We start from the raw sequence: 13,628 nt of genomic DNA on the forward strand, positions 1-13,628 counted from the left end.
TGTGAATTGAACTGCAATGAACATGGGGTACAGATAGCTCTTGAATATGCTGATTTCTTTTTGTTTGGGTAAATTCCCAGGAGTGGGATGGTTGGTTCATATGATAGGTCTCTATGCAGATTTTTGAGGTATCTCCATGTTGTCTTCCACAGTGGCTTTACTGGTTTACATTCCCACCAATAGTGGATTAGGTACCTTTTTTAAAATTCACATCTTCGCCAATATTTGTTGTTTGTTGATTTCTGTATGAAAGCCATTCATACTGGTGTGAGGTGAAACCTAATTGTGATTTTGATTTACATTTCCCTGGTGGCTAGTGATCCTGAGTGTTTCTCAGCCATTTGAATTTCCTTTCTTGAAAAATGCCTATTCAAGTCATTTGCCTATTTGTTAACTGGACTTTTTGTTTTATTCCTGTTGAATTTCTGGAGCTCTTTATAGATTCTGGGTATTAACCCTTTATCAGTTTCATAGTTTGCAAATATTTTTGCTCATTCTGTCAGTTGCCTCTTTACTTTGCTCAGCGTTTCTTTTGCAGTACAGAAGCTTCTCAGTTTGATATATTCCCATTTGTCAATTTTGGCTTTGATTGCCTGTGCTTCTGAGGTCTTTTCCAAGAAGTCTTTGCCTATGCCAAAGTCTTTCAGAGTTTCACCACTGTTCTCTAGTAATTCGATGGTATCGGGTTGTAGATTTAGGTCCTTGATACATTTTGAGTGGACTTTTTTTGTGTAAGGTGTAAGGTATGAGTCTAGTTTCATACTTCTGCACGTGGAGGTTCAATTTTCTCAGCACCATTTGTTAAAGAGACTGTCCTTGATCCAGGAATTGATTTCAGCTAATTTGTCAAAGATAAGTTGATTGTATATGGGTGAATTGAGTTCTGGAGTTTCTGTTCTGTTGGTCAACATATCTGTTTTTGTGCCAGCACCAGGCTGTTTTGATGATAATTGCCTTGTGTATGTCTTGAAATCTGTGATGCCTCTCACTTTGTTTTTGTTGTACAAGATTGCTTTAGCTATTTGGGGTTTCTTGTGTTTCCACATGAATTTTAGCATCATTTTTTTCTAACTCTGAGAGGGATGTTGTTGGCATTTTGATTGGGATCACACTGAATCTAAATTGCTTTCAGAAGTATGGACATTTTGATGATATTGATTCTTAAATCCATGAACATGGAAGATTTTTCCAGTTTTTTGCCTTTTTCTTTAATGTTTTGTAATTTTATTTGTAAAGATCTTTGACCTCCTTGGTTAAATTTATTCCAAGGTATTTAACTTTTTTGTAGCTATTGTGAATGGGGTCATTCTTAGAAGTCTTTCTCAGCCATAGCATTGTCTGTGTATACAAAGGCTATTGAGGCTATTGATTTTTTGTGTTAATTTTACAGCCTGCAATTTTACCAAACTCTTTTATGAGTTCTGATAGTCTCTAGTGAAGTCTTTTGGTTCCCCTATAAATGGAATCATGTCATCTGCAAATAGAGATAGTTCGACTTCTGCCTTTCCAATTTGTATCCCTTTGATTTCTTTTTCTTGCCCATTGGCTCTGGCTGAAACATTCAGGACTATATTGAATAGCACTGGTGAGAGTGGGCATCCTTGTCTGGTTCCAAATCTTAGGGGGAATGCTTATAACTTTTCCCCAGTCAATAGTATGCTGGCTGTGGGTTTGTCATAAATTGCCTTGATTGTGTTGAGGAATGTTCCTTCTATACCCAGTTTGCTTAAGATTTTCATGATGAAGTGATATTATATTTTACCAGATGCTTTCTCTGCATCTGTTGAGATAATCACATCATTTTTGTTCTTCAATTTGTTAACGTGATGTATCACATTGATTGATTTGCTAATGTTGAACCATCCAGGATACCAGGGATAAATCCCACTTGGTCCGGGTGAATTATCTTTCTGATATGTTGTTGAATTTGATTAGCTAGTATTTTTGTTGAGGATGTTTACATCCGTGTTCATCAGGGATACATACTGGTCTGTAGTTCTCTTTCTCTGTTGTATTTTTTTTTCTGGTTTAGGAATTTGGATGATGCTGGCCTCATAGAAAGAGTTTGGTAATATTCTCTCCATTTCAATTGTTTTGAATAGCTTGAGAAGAATTGGAATAGTATGATTTTGATTTTTTTGAATTTGCTAAGACTTGTTTTTTGGCCTAGCATATGGTCTATTCCTAGAGAATGTTGGTCTATTCCTAGAGAATTCCATGCACTGATGAGAAGAATGTGTGTTCTGTAACCGTGAGATGAAAAGTTCTGTTGATGGTTTCATTTGGTCTATAGTGTTGATTAGCTCTGTTGTTTCTTTGCTGATTTTCTGTCTAGTTGATCTGTCCATTAATGAAAGTGGGATGTTGAAGTACCCTGTTACTATTGTATTGGAGTTTATGTCTCCTTTTAGATCCATTAGCATTTCTTTTAAATAGCCAGGCACTCTGTAATTGCATATGCATACATTAATAATAGTCATACCTTCCTGTTGAATTGATCCCTTAATCATTATACAATGCCCTTCTTTATCTCTTTCAATTTTGTGTTAAAGTCTATTTTATCTGATATTAGGATGGCCACAGCTGCCCTTTTTTGGTTTCTGTTAGCATGGAATATCTTTTTCCACCCTTTCACTTTGAGTCTGTGTGTATCTTTGTTGGTGAGGTGTGTTTCTTGTAGGCAGCTAATTCATGGGTCTTGTGTTTTGATCCATTCAGCCAGTTAATCTATTAACTATAGAGTTAGGCCATTTAAATTCAAGGTGACTATTGATAAGGAATAATTTGGCCCTGCTCTTTTCTCTCCACTTCCTCTCCGAGAATGTACTTCCTACACTTTTTTTTTGATACTATTTATCCCTAGCCTAGCACAGCAAGTCGCTCCCTCTTCTGCCATCTTGGAATTCCCCTGGGCTATGTATGTATATGACTTCTTACTAGCAGTAATGGAAGCTCAATTGTTTTTTAAAGCTTTTATTTAATGAATGCAAATTTCATAGGTACAACTTTAGGAATATAGTGGTTCTTTCCCCCATACTCACCTTCCCACCCCCACTCCCGACCCACCTCCTACTCCCTCTCCTATCCCATTCTTCATTAAGATTAATTTTTTAATTTAACTTTATATACATATATAAATATATATGCATGTATATATATATATACTAAGTAAAGATATGAAAGTTCAATTTTTAAAGATGATTAATCCATAATTGTATATCCAGCAAAACTCTTTTACGAATGAAGGCATTGTGTGATATGAGAAGTGTCAAGATTAATGAACTGGAGAAATCTTGATGACACTTGAACAAAAAAGCCACAAAATCACACACATGGCAGTACAATTTTGTTTATGCAAGAAAATGCATATGTAACAAAAATATAAACATATTACGCATCAATTTTATACTAGTGATACCTCTAGGAAGTAGATGGGGGAAGAGAAGTGAAAGGAACCATTAGCTATCGTATTTGTAAATACCTAAAAACTTTATTCCTTAAAAATACTATGTTCCATCTGGGTAGTAGACACACAATTGTCAGTTCTAATATTTTCTGCATTTTTGTGTAAGTTCAAAGTAACTCATTAAAAACATGGTATTTTCTTTTTAGAAAGAAAACCTTGCAGCCTATCAGGCAGCAACAAAAGAACTATAGCTGGAACCTGTGCTATCATGTGCTTATATTCAATTTCAAGGTTTGAGAAGTATTTTAAGACCATGACTCACGAGTCTGGCAACCTCGGGGTTGCTCAGCCGAAGGCCCCAGATGCACATCTCCTTTCCCAGCGTGTAGCTCTCGTCTCGGATCGCCATGAGCAAAGGTTCCAAGGAGATGGGTAGGACGCTTGTCCGGGGGTCACTGGGTCTTACGAGCATGAACTGGAAGGTAAGATAAACAACTGGTGACATCATGGCGCCAAGTCCAGGCATCTGGACATGTGGAAGGGGATGCTGTCCTCAACCTCAGAAGAACACCTAAAAGGGCTGTTGACTGGCTCAGGTGTGCCTCAGGGGAGGTAACCCAACACTTACTTCTGAAGTTCCTGCTGTGTGTGTGTGACAATTCCTACAGGGCCAAACACTTTCTTTTCTTTTTTAAAGATTTATTTTTTTGAGATGCACAGTTACAGACAGAGGGAGAAATAGAGAGGTCTTCCATCTGCTGGTTTACTCCCCAGATGGAGACAACAGCTGGAGCTGGACCCACTTGAGGCCGGGAGCTTCTCTCGAGTCTCCCACGCAGATGCAGGGGCCCAAGCAGTCGGGCCATTAGCAGAGAGCTGGATCGGAAGAGGAGCAGCCAGAACATGAGCTGGCACCCATATGGGATGCTGGCACCACAGGCGGAAGCTTAACCTATGCCAGAGTGCCAGCCCAGGGTCAAACACTTTCAACAGGTGACTATCCCTTATGGGATCAGAAAACCCATTTAGTAGATTCAGTTTTTTTTTTTTTTTTTTTAAATAGAAAAGTTAACTGAGCACATCTTACAGAGTCAAGATGATAGTGATTGTCTCTTGAGACTTATTTCCGTGACATTCAAAAGTCAGAGTAGAGACCCCCAAGCAACTCATGCTACGGACAGCCCTTATGGTCTCACCATACAGCTGGTACTCATCTCTACACTGGGTTAGGATGTTAGTTGCATTTCTGAGGGTGGTTGTGATGAAAAATAAGTTTAGAAAACACAACAGAAGGGACCAGCTTGAACAAGATTTATGATGAACCCTTAGGGTTAAGTGGTAGAGGCTAATTATGTGAACTACAATAAGTATAGTAATTATTTTACTACAGATGGACAGCTCCAAGAAGCTCCTCTGTTGGGGTGAGCAGGGGTAAGTGTGAGGAAGCCTAGAGGAGGAAGTGCAAACAAAGGGACTACAGAAGTTGGCCAGGGCAGGTGGAGGGAGGGCTGTTCAGGGCAGGAGAGGAGAGACGGGGGCAGCTGTAGGAGGCAGAGGGTCAGATGGACGAGGCGTGGTTAGAGGGGAGCTTCAGGCAGGGTCAGAGGGAGGAGGTGCGTTAGAGAGGAGCATCAGACGGTTCTTTCTGTGAGAGGTGCAGTGCTGTCATCTCGGCTCAAGACTCATCCAGGGATAATGTGTTGGCATGGATTTGGGCCAAAGTCAGAGAATTCTGAACTTTTTAAAAGCTCCCTTCTGGGACCTGGACCAATATTATGGCTCAGCAGATTAAGCCACTGCTTGTGACACTGGCATCCCATATCAGAGCCCTGGTTGGAGTCCCAGCTGCTCCACTTCTCATGCAGATCCCTGCTACTGCTACTGGGAAAGCAGCAGCAGATGGCCCAAGTGCTTGGGCTCCTGCCACCCATGTGGGAGACCCGGATATAGGTCCTGGTTCCTGGCTTTGTAATGGCCCAGACCTAGCTGTTGCTGCCATTTTGTGGAATGAACCAGTGGTTGGAAGATTTCCATCTGTCTCTTTCCTTCTCTCTCTAGCTCTGCCTTTCAAATAAATAACAATCTTTAAAAACTAAAAGCTCCATCTTTATGTACTGATGTTAACTTTGGTGCCTTGGTTAGCACTCAGCAGGCTGGGAAATCAGTTGGGATTTGATGGTTAAAACGTGGACGGCCCTTCTGGGCTGGTGGCAGAAGAGCGGTGAGGCTGGGCTGCTGTCTTTGGGGCACAGAGGTCCTATTATAGGTCTTGTGGTCCTACAGGCACCCCCTTTGTCAGAGTTGCATGTTCTGCTTTGGCGTGAGGCTCTCCCCCGCCCCCGCCCACTCCTGGGCCTAAGGTGGACCCTCAAAGGAGAAGTGACATCAGAATTTTGTCCGAAAATGAACGCTTTTGGAGTCAGCATCCTGTGTTTGCAGACCCCGCTGCAAGTGAGACGGGCTCACATGGAGAGCAGCTCAGTGCGGGTCTGGCAGGAGGCTGGGGGCAGCAGCCAAGGCGGGGGATGTTAGCTGAGATCCTGCAAGATGATGGGGGTGGTGACCCTCTACCTGGGGCTGCCCGATGTAGAGTAAGAGGAAGTGCCCAGTGCCCAGTGGCCGTTCCAGGTGAGAAGCCGTGGGGGAAAAGGCAGGGTGGAGTGGGCAGAGTAGAGCAAGGCTGAGCAGGCCCTCGGTGCCCCAGCGAGCGAGGCTTTGGACTTCACTGGGTCAGGAGCACTGAGCGGCTTTGGGCCCCAGGGATGGGGGGAGGGGTAGCCACAGTCAGTCTGTATCAGAGAAGGATGGGGAGGGCAGCCCACCGCTCACCTTCCTGAGAACCTGCTCGCTGTTGATGCTGCTTTTCAGGTCCCGTCTGACGGCTGGGCACATGGACGTCTGGGACTGTGCACAGTGCTTCTCGTACGTTTTCAGGAGCTTCTGCAGAATCAGAGCGATGGGCAGCGGTGCCCCTTTCGTTTTCCGTTTCCCTCCCTTTGTTCTTGGCATGGTCTTAACAGTGTTAGCGTCCACGTGGATTCTGACAGCAGCAGCCTGTCCGGAAACACACCCGCATCTTCAGGGAGTAGGCACCCTCACCCCATGCTTAAAATGGACCCACGTTGCTGTCCACCCTTCCCTGAAAATCTTTCAAGAATGTATTTGAAAGGCAGAGGGAGAAAGGGAGATCCAATGGCTCACTCCCCAGATGGACACAGTAGCTGTGACAGAGCCAGGCTGAAGCCAGGAGCCAGTCCTGGTCTCATGTGAGTGGCAGGAACCCTAAGTTCTTTTTTTTTAGGAACCCCAGGTTCTGGCCATCATCTGCTGCCAGGAAGCAGGAATCAGGAGTGGAGCAGGCACTTGAATATGGGATGCAGGCGTCTCAAGCAGTATCCTAACTGCTGAAAATCTGTCCCTGAAAATCTTCAAGCACCTCATTTATCTAGAAACAGGATTAGGGAGCCAAGACAGACAATGGGAAGAAATTATTCAGTTTCTCATTTTCATATTGAGGAATCCATGTTCTTTTAGACTTTTAAAATCCATGGAACCCAGTTTTAAGGGAAGGAATTAACACTAATATTGCGCGCTGAATAGTACCAAGGGCATAATAATTTTAGAATGGCCTAATTCTATTTATACGCAGCATTCTGGCCAGGCAGCATATCACTGTGATTAAGAACGTGCACTTAAGGGCTGGCCATCTGGTGCTGTGGCTAAGACGCTGCTTGGGACACCCACATCACATACCAGAGTGCATGGTTCGAGTCCTGATTCCTTCACTTCCAGTCCAGCTTTCTGCTAATGTATATCCTGGGGGACAGCACGTGGTTCTAGTACATGGGTACCTGTCACTCCTGTGGGAAACTTGGATTGAGTTCCCAACTTCTGACTTTTTTTTTTTTTGACAGGCAGAGTTAGACAGTGAAAGAGAGAGACAGAGAAAAAGGTCTTCCTTTTCCATTGGTTCACCCCCCAAGTGGCTGCTGTGGCCGGCGCGCTGTGCCAATCCGAAGCCAGGAGCCAGGTGCTTCCTCCTGGTCTCCCATGCAGGTGCAGGGCCCAAGGACTTGGGCCATCCTCCACTGCACTCCTGGGCCACAGCAGAGAGCTGGACTGGAAGAGGAGCAACCAGGACAGAATCTGGAGCCCCAACCGGGACTGAACCCGGCGTGCCGGTGCCGCAGGCGGAGGATTAGCTTAGTGAGCCATGGCGCTGGCCCAACTTCTGACTTTGACCTGGTGCAGTCCTGGCTGTGGGGACATGTGGGGAGTAAACTGGAAGCCCTCTTTCTCTCTCTCTCTCTCCCCCTCTCTGTACCCTCTCCCTCTCCATTTCTCTACCTTTCAAATAAAATGAAGAATAAAAGAATATGGACTTTGGAGGAGCGCTCTAGGTTTTAGTCTTATTTCTCCCATTTGATTCATGAGCAGCTTTAGGTGAATCACGTAGACTCCTCAGTCCTCCATCTCCTCATCTCTAAAGTGGATTCTGGTTGTTACAAGGATGAAGTGGGCAAGTTTCTGAAGCACTAAACACAGAATGCCTGGTACACAGTAGACATGTTCAATACACTCTACAGTGATTACTGATATTATTGGGAATATATATATATTGAATGGGAAGTCATTCAACCAGTCCTGATTTTGTCCCTTAAATTACCCGAGCTTGAAAGCTCCCTCCATTGATGACTTAAGGTATGGGGGGTGGCGGTTCTGAACTGAAACAAAGATGAACGAGAATTATTGTAGCTTTCCCACGTGGCACAGTTGCCATCTAGACTGCCCAAAGCCGTTTCCCCTGTCCTTACAGGAAAGGGGCTCCTATTGTTGACTTCAGGCCTGACAGAGCATCCAAAGAAACTGTTGAGGAAAGCAAACTCTGAAAGGCCCCCTGGCTCTGAGCCTCGCCGCAGGAGCCCCCTTGCCCCTGCTTGGTCTGCTTCCCCCCAGCAGCCGGAGCGATGTTTTTGAAATGTCTTCTGCTTACATCTCTCCAGTGGCTCCCTGTTACGTTTATATTTCCTGAATTTGTATATGCTTATTCTATCATTTATTTATTTGAAAGGCAGAATTACAGAAGCCGAGAAAAATCTTCCATCTATTGGTTCATTCCCCAAATGGCTTCAATGGCCAGAGCTGGGCCAATCCAAAGCTGGGAGCCAAGAGCTTCTTCCAGGTCTCCCAAGTGTGTGCAGGGGCCCAAGGACTTGGGCCATCTTCTACTGCTTTCCCAGGCCATAGCAGATAGCTGGATTGGAAGTGGAGCAGCTGGGACTTGAACTTGCACCCATATGGAATGCCAGCACTGCAGGCAGAGGCTTTACCCACTACACCACAGTGTCAGCCCCTCTATCAGTTATTGAGAGAAGTCTATTGTGAATTTGTCAACTTCTTTTAATTCTACCAGTTTTGCTTTACATATTTTAAGCCATGTTATTAGGTGCCTATACATTTAGAACTGATTGATTTTCCTGGGAGCATCTACCACTTAGTTGTTATTTAATATCCCTCTTTATCTCTAGTAGTGTATTGAGCCCTACAACCACAGTTCTGAAACTGCACACAGAGCTGCTTGGAGACACTGTCATGAGCTTGCAGGGCCCTACGGGACCTGTTACGTGTTCAAGAGAAAGGCTATTGGATGCTGTGTGAACTATTAGGTCCCTCACAATTTCAAATCAGACCTCATTTGTATAATATTCTATTACTATCTGTGTATCTATTACTATCTGTGTATCTATTACTATTTGTATAATATTCTATTACTATCTGTATATCTATTACTATCTGTATATTTATTACTATCTGTGTATCTATTACTACATGTATATCCACTACTATCTGTATAATATTCTATTACTATCTGTATATCTATTACTACTTGTATAATATTTGTATAATATTCTATTATCGCTTGAGCGCACACAGTGAGGTGTGCCCCTCCACCTGTGTGAGAAGAGGCCATGGAAAGAAATGGGCCTGGCTGGCATCTCTGGTCTTGGGCCTCCCAGCCTGCAGAGCTGTGAGAAGTAAATTACTGTTGCCCAAACCACTGTGCCGGCTGGCGCTGTGACTCACTTGGCTAATTCTCTGCCTGCAGCACCAGCACTGTGGGTTCTAGCCCCGGTTGGGGCACGGGGTTCTGTCTCAGTTGCTCCTCTTCCAGTCCAGCTCTCTGCTGTGGCCCGGGAGGGCAGTGGAGGATGGCCCAAGTGCTTGGGCCTTGCATCCGCATGGAAGACCAGGAGGAAGCACCTGGCTCCTGGCTTTGGATTGGTGCGGTGCGCCGGCCGTAGTGGCCATTCAGGGGGTGAACCAACGGAAGGAAGACCTTTCTCTCTCTCTCTCTGTCTCTCTCTGTCTCTCTCTCTCACACTCTGCCTGTCTAAAAACAAACAAACAAAAACTGTGCCTGGCACTCCGCTGGGGCAGCAGGAGCTGGCCAGGGCAGGTGGCACAGGTGTTCCTGTTACAGGGTCTCTCTCTCCTGTCCTTTCCTGGGGTTGGCAGAGCCACCAACCGCTCCCCCTCCCCAGGTTCTGGGGGCGCTCTTGAGGCCATGTGTGCCCCTTGCATTTTCCACCGAATATTTTGCAGCGAGCGTTTATGCGGTTGTTTTATGCAGTGGGTGCCAGTGCCCTCCTTAGCAAGTACCCAGAGGCTTCAAAGTCAGCATCGATTGGCTGAGCCAAGAGTGAGTACTGTTGGGCCCCAGCCTGCGCTAGTTTTACTTATCTTACTTGAAGGTCACTCTGTCTCCCTCTCTAGCCTCCTGGGAGTGGGACAGTGGGGGTGGGACCGAGGAGGGGAGGGGAGGTCAGCCGGGCTCTGCCCTCTGCCCTTCTCCCAGAGATGGGGAAGGGCGGGGTGGGGTGCAAAAGAGCCGACTCCGCGTCCCCAGCTCGCCTAGCTTGCTCAGGTACTGCTCTGCCGAGGAGTCCCCGGGCAGGGGGCGCTGCTCTCCCATCACTCTCCCAGGCTTCCAGGCTTCCAGGCTTCCGGACAAGCAGTACGTAACCCCTTGTTGACCCCTAGCTGCCAGCCCCAGGTTGGGAACCGCCGTGGGGGTTCCTTGCCATCCGGGTGGGGAGGGCGCTGTCCTCGGGAGCCAATGGGGACTGCTGGGGCGCACAACCCCGGTGGAGCCCCTGCCCCAGTCACTGACCCCCGGGGCCACAGAGCTCCGGGTGCCGCAACTACCTGGCTCTCAGCGGGCACTCCCCGCCCACAGCCCCGCAACCCACTCACAGGCGTGCACGATGCCCGTGGCGTCCAGGGCCCTGCAGAAGGCAGCCAGGGTTGGTCTCGGCCGGAGGCTGCGGAGCAGTGGCCGCCAAGGGGCTGGGCGCGGGGAGAAGAGCCTTTCGGGAGGCTGCGGTGACCGTGGGGCTCGGGCTCTGAGGAATCCCGATGACCTCGTGGCGGGGGGCCGTCGGGCGCAGGACGCAGATTGGTAGGAAAGGGGGTCCCTTGGTCCTCAGGGGGACCTGTGGGCGACAGGGCTCTGTAAAGTACAGACGCTTGGCCCGGGCCCTGCGCGCCCGCAGCGGTCGGTGGAGCAGCCTGGGAGAGATCCTGCGGCTTCCCTGGAAACAGAGTGCGTGGCCGCTGCCAGGCGACAGGGGGCGGGACACTTCACGCCCCGCCTGCCTGCCCAAGGGCTTTTCGTTTTACACCTGCTTCCCCCTTCCGCATCCCAGGAGGAAGGGGGCGCCGGGACACGGGAAGAGGCTGGGGCTGGGCCTGACCTCGTGCTTCATCCTTCCAGATCAACTTAGATACCCGCGCACCAAATGGCCTGCACGTCTGCACAGCATCCTCCCTGGGGAGAGCCCAGCACAGGTCCCATCCTGTAAGGAGCAGCCCCTCCGCCCCGTCCCAGGTCCCCAACTGCTGGTCCCAAGCTCCCACCGTCTGGTGGGAGGGAGCCATTGCTGACTCAGCCTTGGCTCCACACCACGGGCTCTCAGCCCTATGTCCACTTCTTCCAGCACTGGCCGGAGGAGTGGGCGAGCACTTGGGTCCCTGCACAGGTGGCCACCTTCTTCCCCAGTCATCCCCCCAACTAGAGTTCTTGGGAAGCCCCCCTCTCCTGGCCCCTTTAACAAATTGTGTTTATCTGTTTAGTTTCATTTTTAATGGAAAGGCAGAGGGAGAGAGAAAGATCTTCCATCCACTGTTTCACTCCCCAGATACCAGCAACAGTCAGGGCCGAGCCAGGCTGAAAGCAGGAGCCCAGAACGCCATCCGGGTCCCCCACAGGGGTGGCAGGCACCCCAGTCCTGGAGCATCACCTGCTGCCTCCCAGGGTGCGTGCATCAGGAAGCTGGATAGGAAGCAGAGGAGCTAGCCGGAGCCCAGGGATTCCAGTTTAGGACGTGAGCGTCCCAAGGAGCTTCCAAGAAATGCACGATCAGGCCCCACTTGCCCCCTCACCCCAGGATCTCACGGTGACATGGTGCCTAGGAAATTCCGGTGCACATGAAAATCGCAGGAACGCTGATCTGTCGACCAGCCTCCTCTTGCAATGAGGAGAATTAGACGCCAGCAGTCGAGTCCCTATCTTGAGCAGGTGCCTGAGTGCCTGGTGGCTGGGTTCTCCCGCACACCAGGGCCTTCCCCCGCGGGGCCTGCGTGCTGGACTCACTTGGAGAACAAGCACGGACGTGAGCCCCCATGGCACAGATGCTGCAGTAGCTGGGCTGGCCTGGAAGACCTCTGCCGCGCGTGGCTTCCCAGCACTGTCCAACATTGTGCTCCCCGAGGAGCCGCCACTTCTGGGAACTTGGAGCTACGACCACTTCCCTAGTGTGATGGCTCATGTTGTGCGGTAGCCGGGCTGGGCCACAGTGCCCAGATATTTGATCAAATGTGTTTCTGGATGTTTCTGTGATGGTGTTTTTCTGGATGAGATGAACATCTAAATGAGTAGATTTTGAGGAAAGCAGATCACCCTCCATAATGGGGGTGGGTCTTGTGCAATCAGTTGCAGCTCTTACTAGAACAGGGAAAATCCTCCCCCCCCCGCCCCCACCCCCAGCAGGCTGCCTGCACCCGAGTCTCCAGCCCACTGGCCTGCGCCATCTGACTTTGGACTTGGCCAAGCCTCTACAATCTCATGAGCCCATTCCTGAAGAAGAGTGTTTCCCTATATAAATACATCCTTTTTTTTTTTTTTTGGACAGGCAGAGTTAGACAGTGGGAGAAAGGTCCTCCTTCTGTTGGTTCACCCCCGCGATGGCTGCTATGGCCGGTGCACCACGCTGATCCAAAGCCAGCAGCCAGGTGCTTCTCCTGGTCTCACATGTGGGTGCAGGGCCCAAGCACTTGGGCCACCCTCCACTGCCTTCCCGGGCCACAGCAGAGAGCTGGACTGGAAGAGGAGCAACCGGGACAGAACCTGTGGTGCTGGCACCGCAGGTGGAGGATTAGCCTAGTGAGCTGTGACGCTAGATACAGCCTCTTGATGCTGTTTCTTTAAAGAACTAGTTAGCCTTGGGGGCCCTTTCTACTCCTCCCTAAATTCTATGTCCCTGCTTTTAAAATGTTATCTCCTTGTCTTTTTTGGTTCTCAAGGCCAAGTTCTCTGTAGTGTCAAGTATTTGAAGGGAAAAAATATCCAGAAACCCAATAAATCTGCCACAGTAAAGATCACAGAAGAGCAGCAAGGCAGGAGAGCTGACCGAATGAAACTCACTGCCTTTTCTTTTTATAAAAAACATTTTACTTATTTGATTTTGTCTGTTTGAAAGGCTATTTATTTTAGTTCATTTGCAAGGAAGAGAGAGAGATCTCCCATCTGCTGGCTTATTCATTAGCTAGATGCCTGCAACAGCCAGGACTGGGCCAGGCCAAAGCCAGGAACAAGAAACTCAATCTGGATCTCCCACTTGGGCGGCCGGGACCGTTGGGTCATCACCAGCTGCCTCCCCGGGTGCACGTTAGCAGGAAGCTGGAACCTGAAGCAGAGCCAGGAATCAAACCCACGTAGGCATTCCAATGTGGGATGTGGCATGCCAGGCTGTGTCCTGGCTGCTGTGCCAAACACCTGACCCATCATTGCCTTTTCTTAAAATAGAATCATCTTGTACTTTGTTCTATTGCAAAATATCAGGCACCTCTTTTAGTAGTTGTTGGTAAATAGGACACAATTATGTTAAAGTCTATTGCTGAAACTGACAAATCTCTTTCACATCAGTTAACCGTAATTCAAAAT

The 13,628-nt window shown here is 48.0% G+C and overlaps 1 protein-coding gene across 2 annotated transcripts in view; it reads right to left on the reverse strand.

Annotated features, from left to right (window-relative positions):
- LOC100358019 (uncharacterized) overlaps positions 1-11,013 on the reverse strand; it is a 72,183-nt gene extending 61,170 nt beyond the window's left edge. Inside the window, exons 1-3 of one of the 2 annotated variants that reach the window (XM_017346669.3) lie at positions 10,661-11,013; positions 6,236-6,460; positions 3,729-3,881 (exon numbers count right to left, since the gene is read on the reverse strand). In XM_017346669.3, coding sequence (XP_017202158.3) covers positions 3,729-3,881; positions 6,236-6,415 — 333 coding nt within the window. In that variant the 5' untranslated portion in view covers positions 6,416-6,460; positions 10,661-11,013. The remainder of the gene's footprint in view (positions 1-3,728; positions 3,882-6,235; positions 6,461-10,660) is intronic. The other variant, XM_070072735.1, reaches the window with a different exon arrangement.
- Positions 11,014-13,628: the final 2,615 nt, after the last annotated feature.

Source organism: Oryctolagus cuniculus, chromosome 4, assembly GCF_964237555.1.
Source record: "Oryctolagus cuniculus chromosome 4, mOryCun1.1, whole genome shotgun sequence".
Lineage (NCBI taxonomy): Eukaryota > Metazoa > Chordata > Mammalia > Lagomorpha > Leporidae > Oryctolagus > Oryctolagus cuniculus.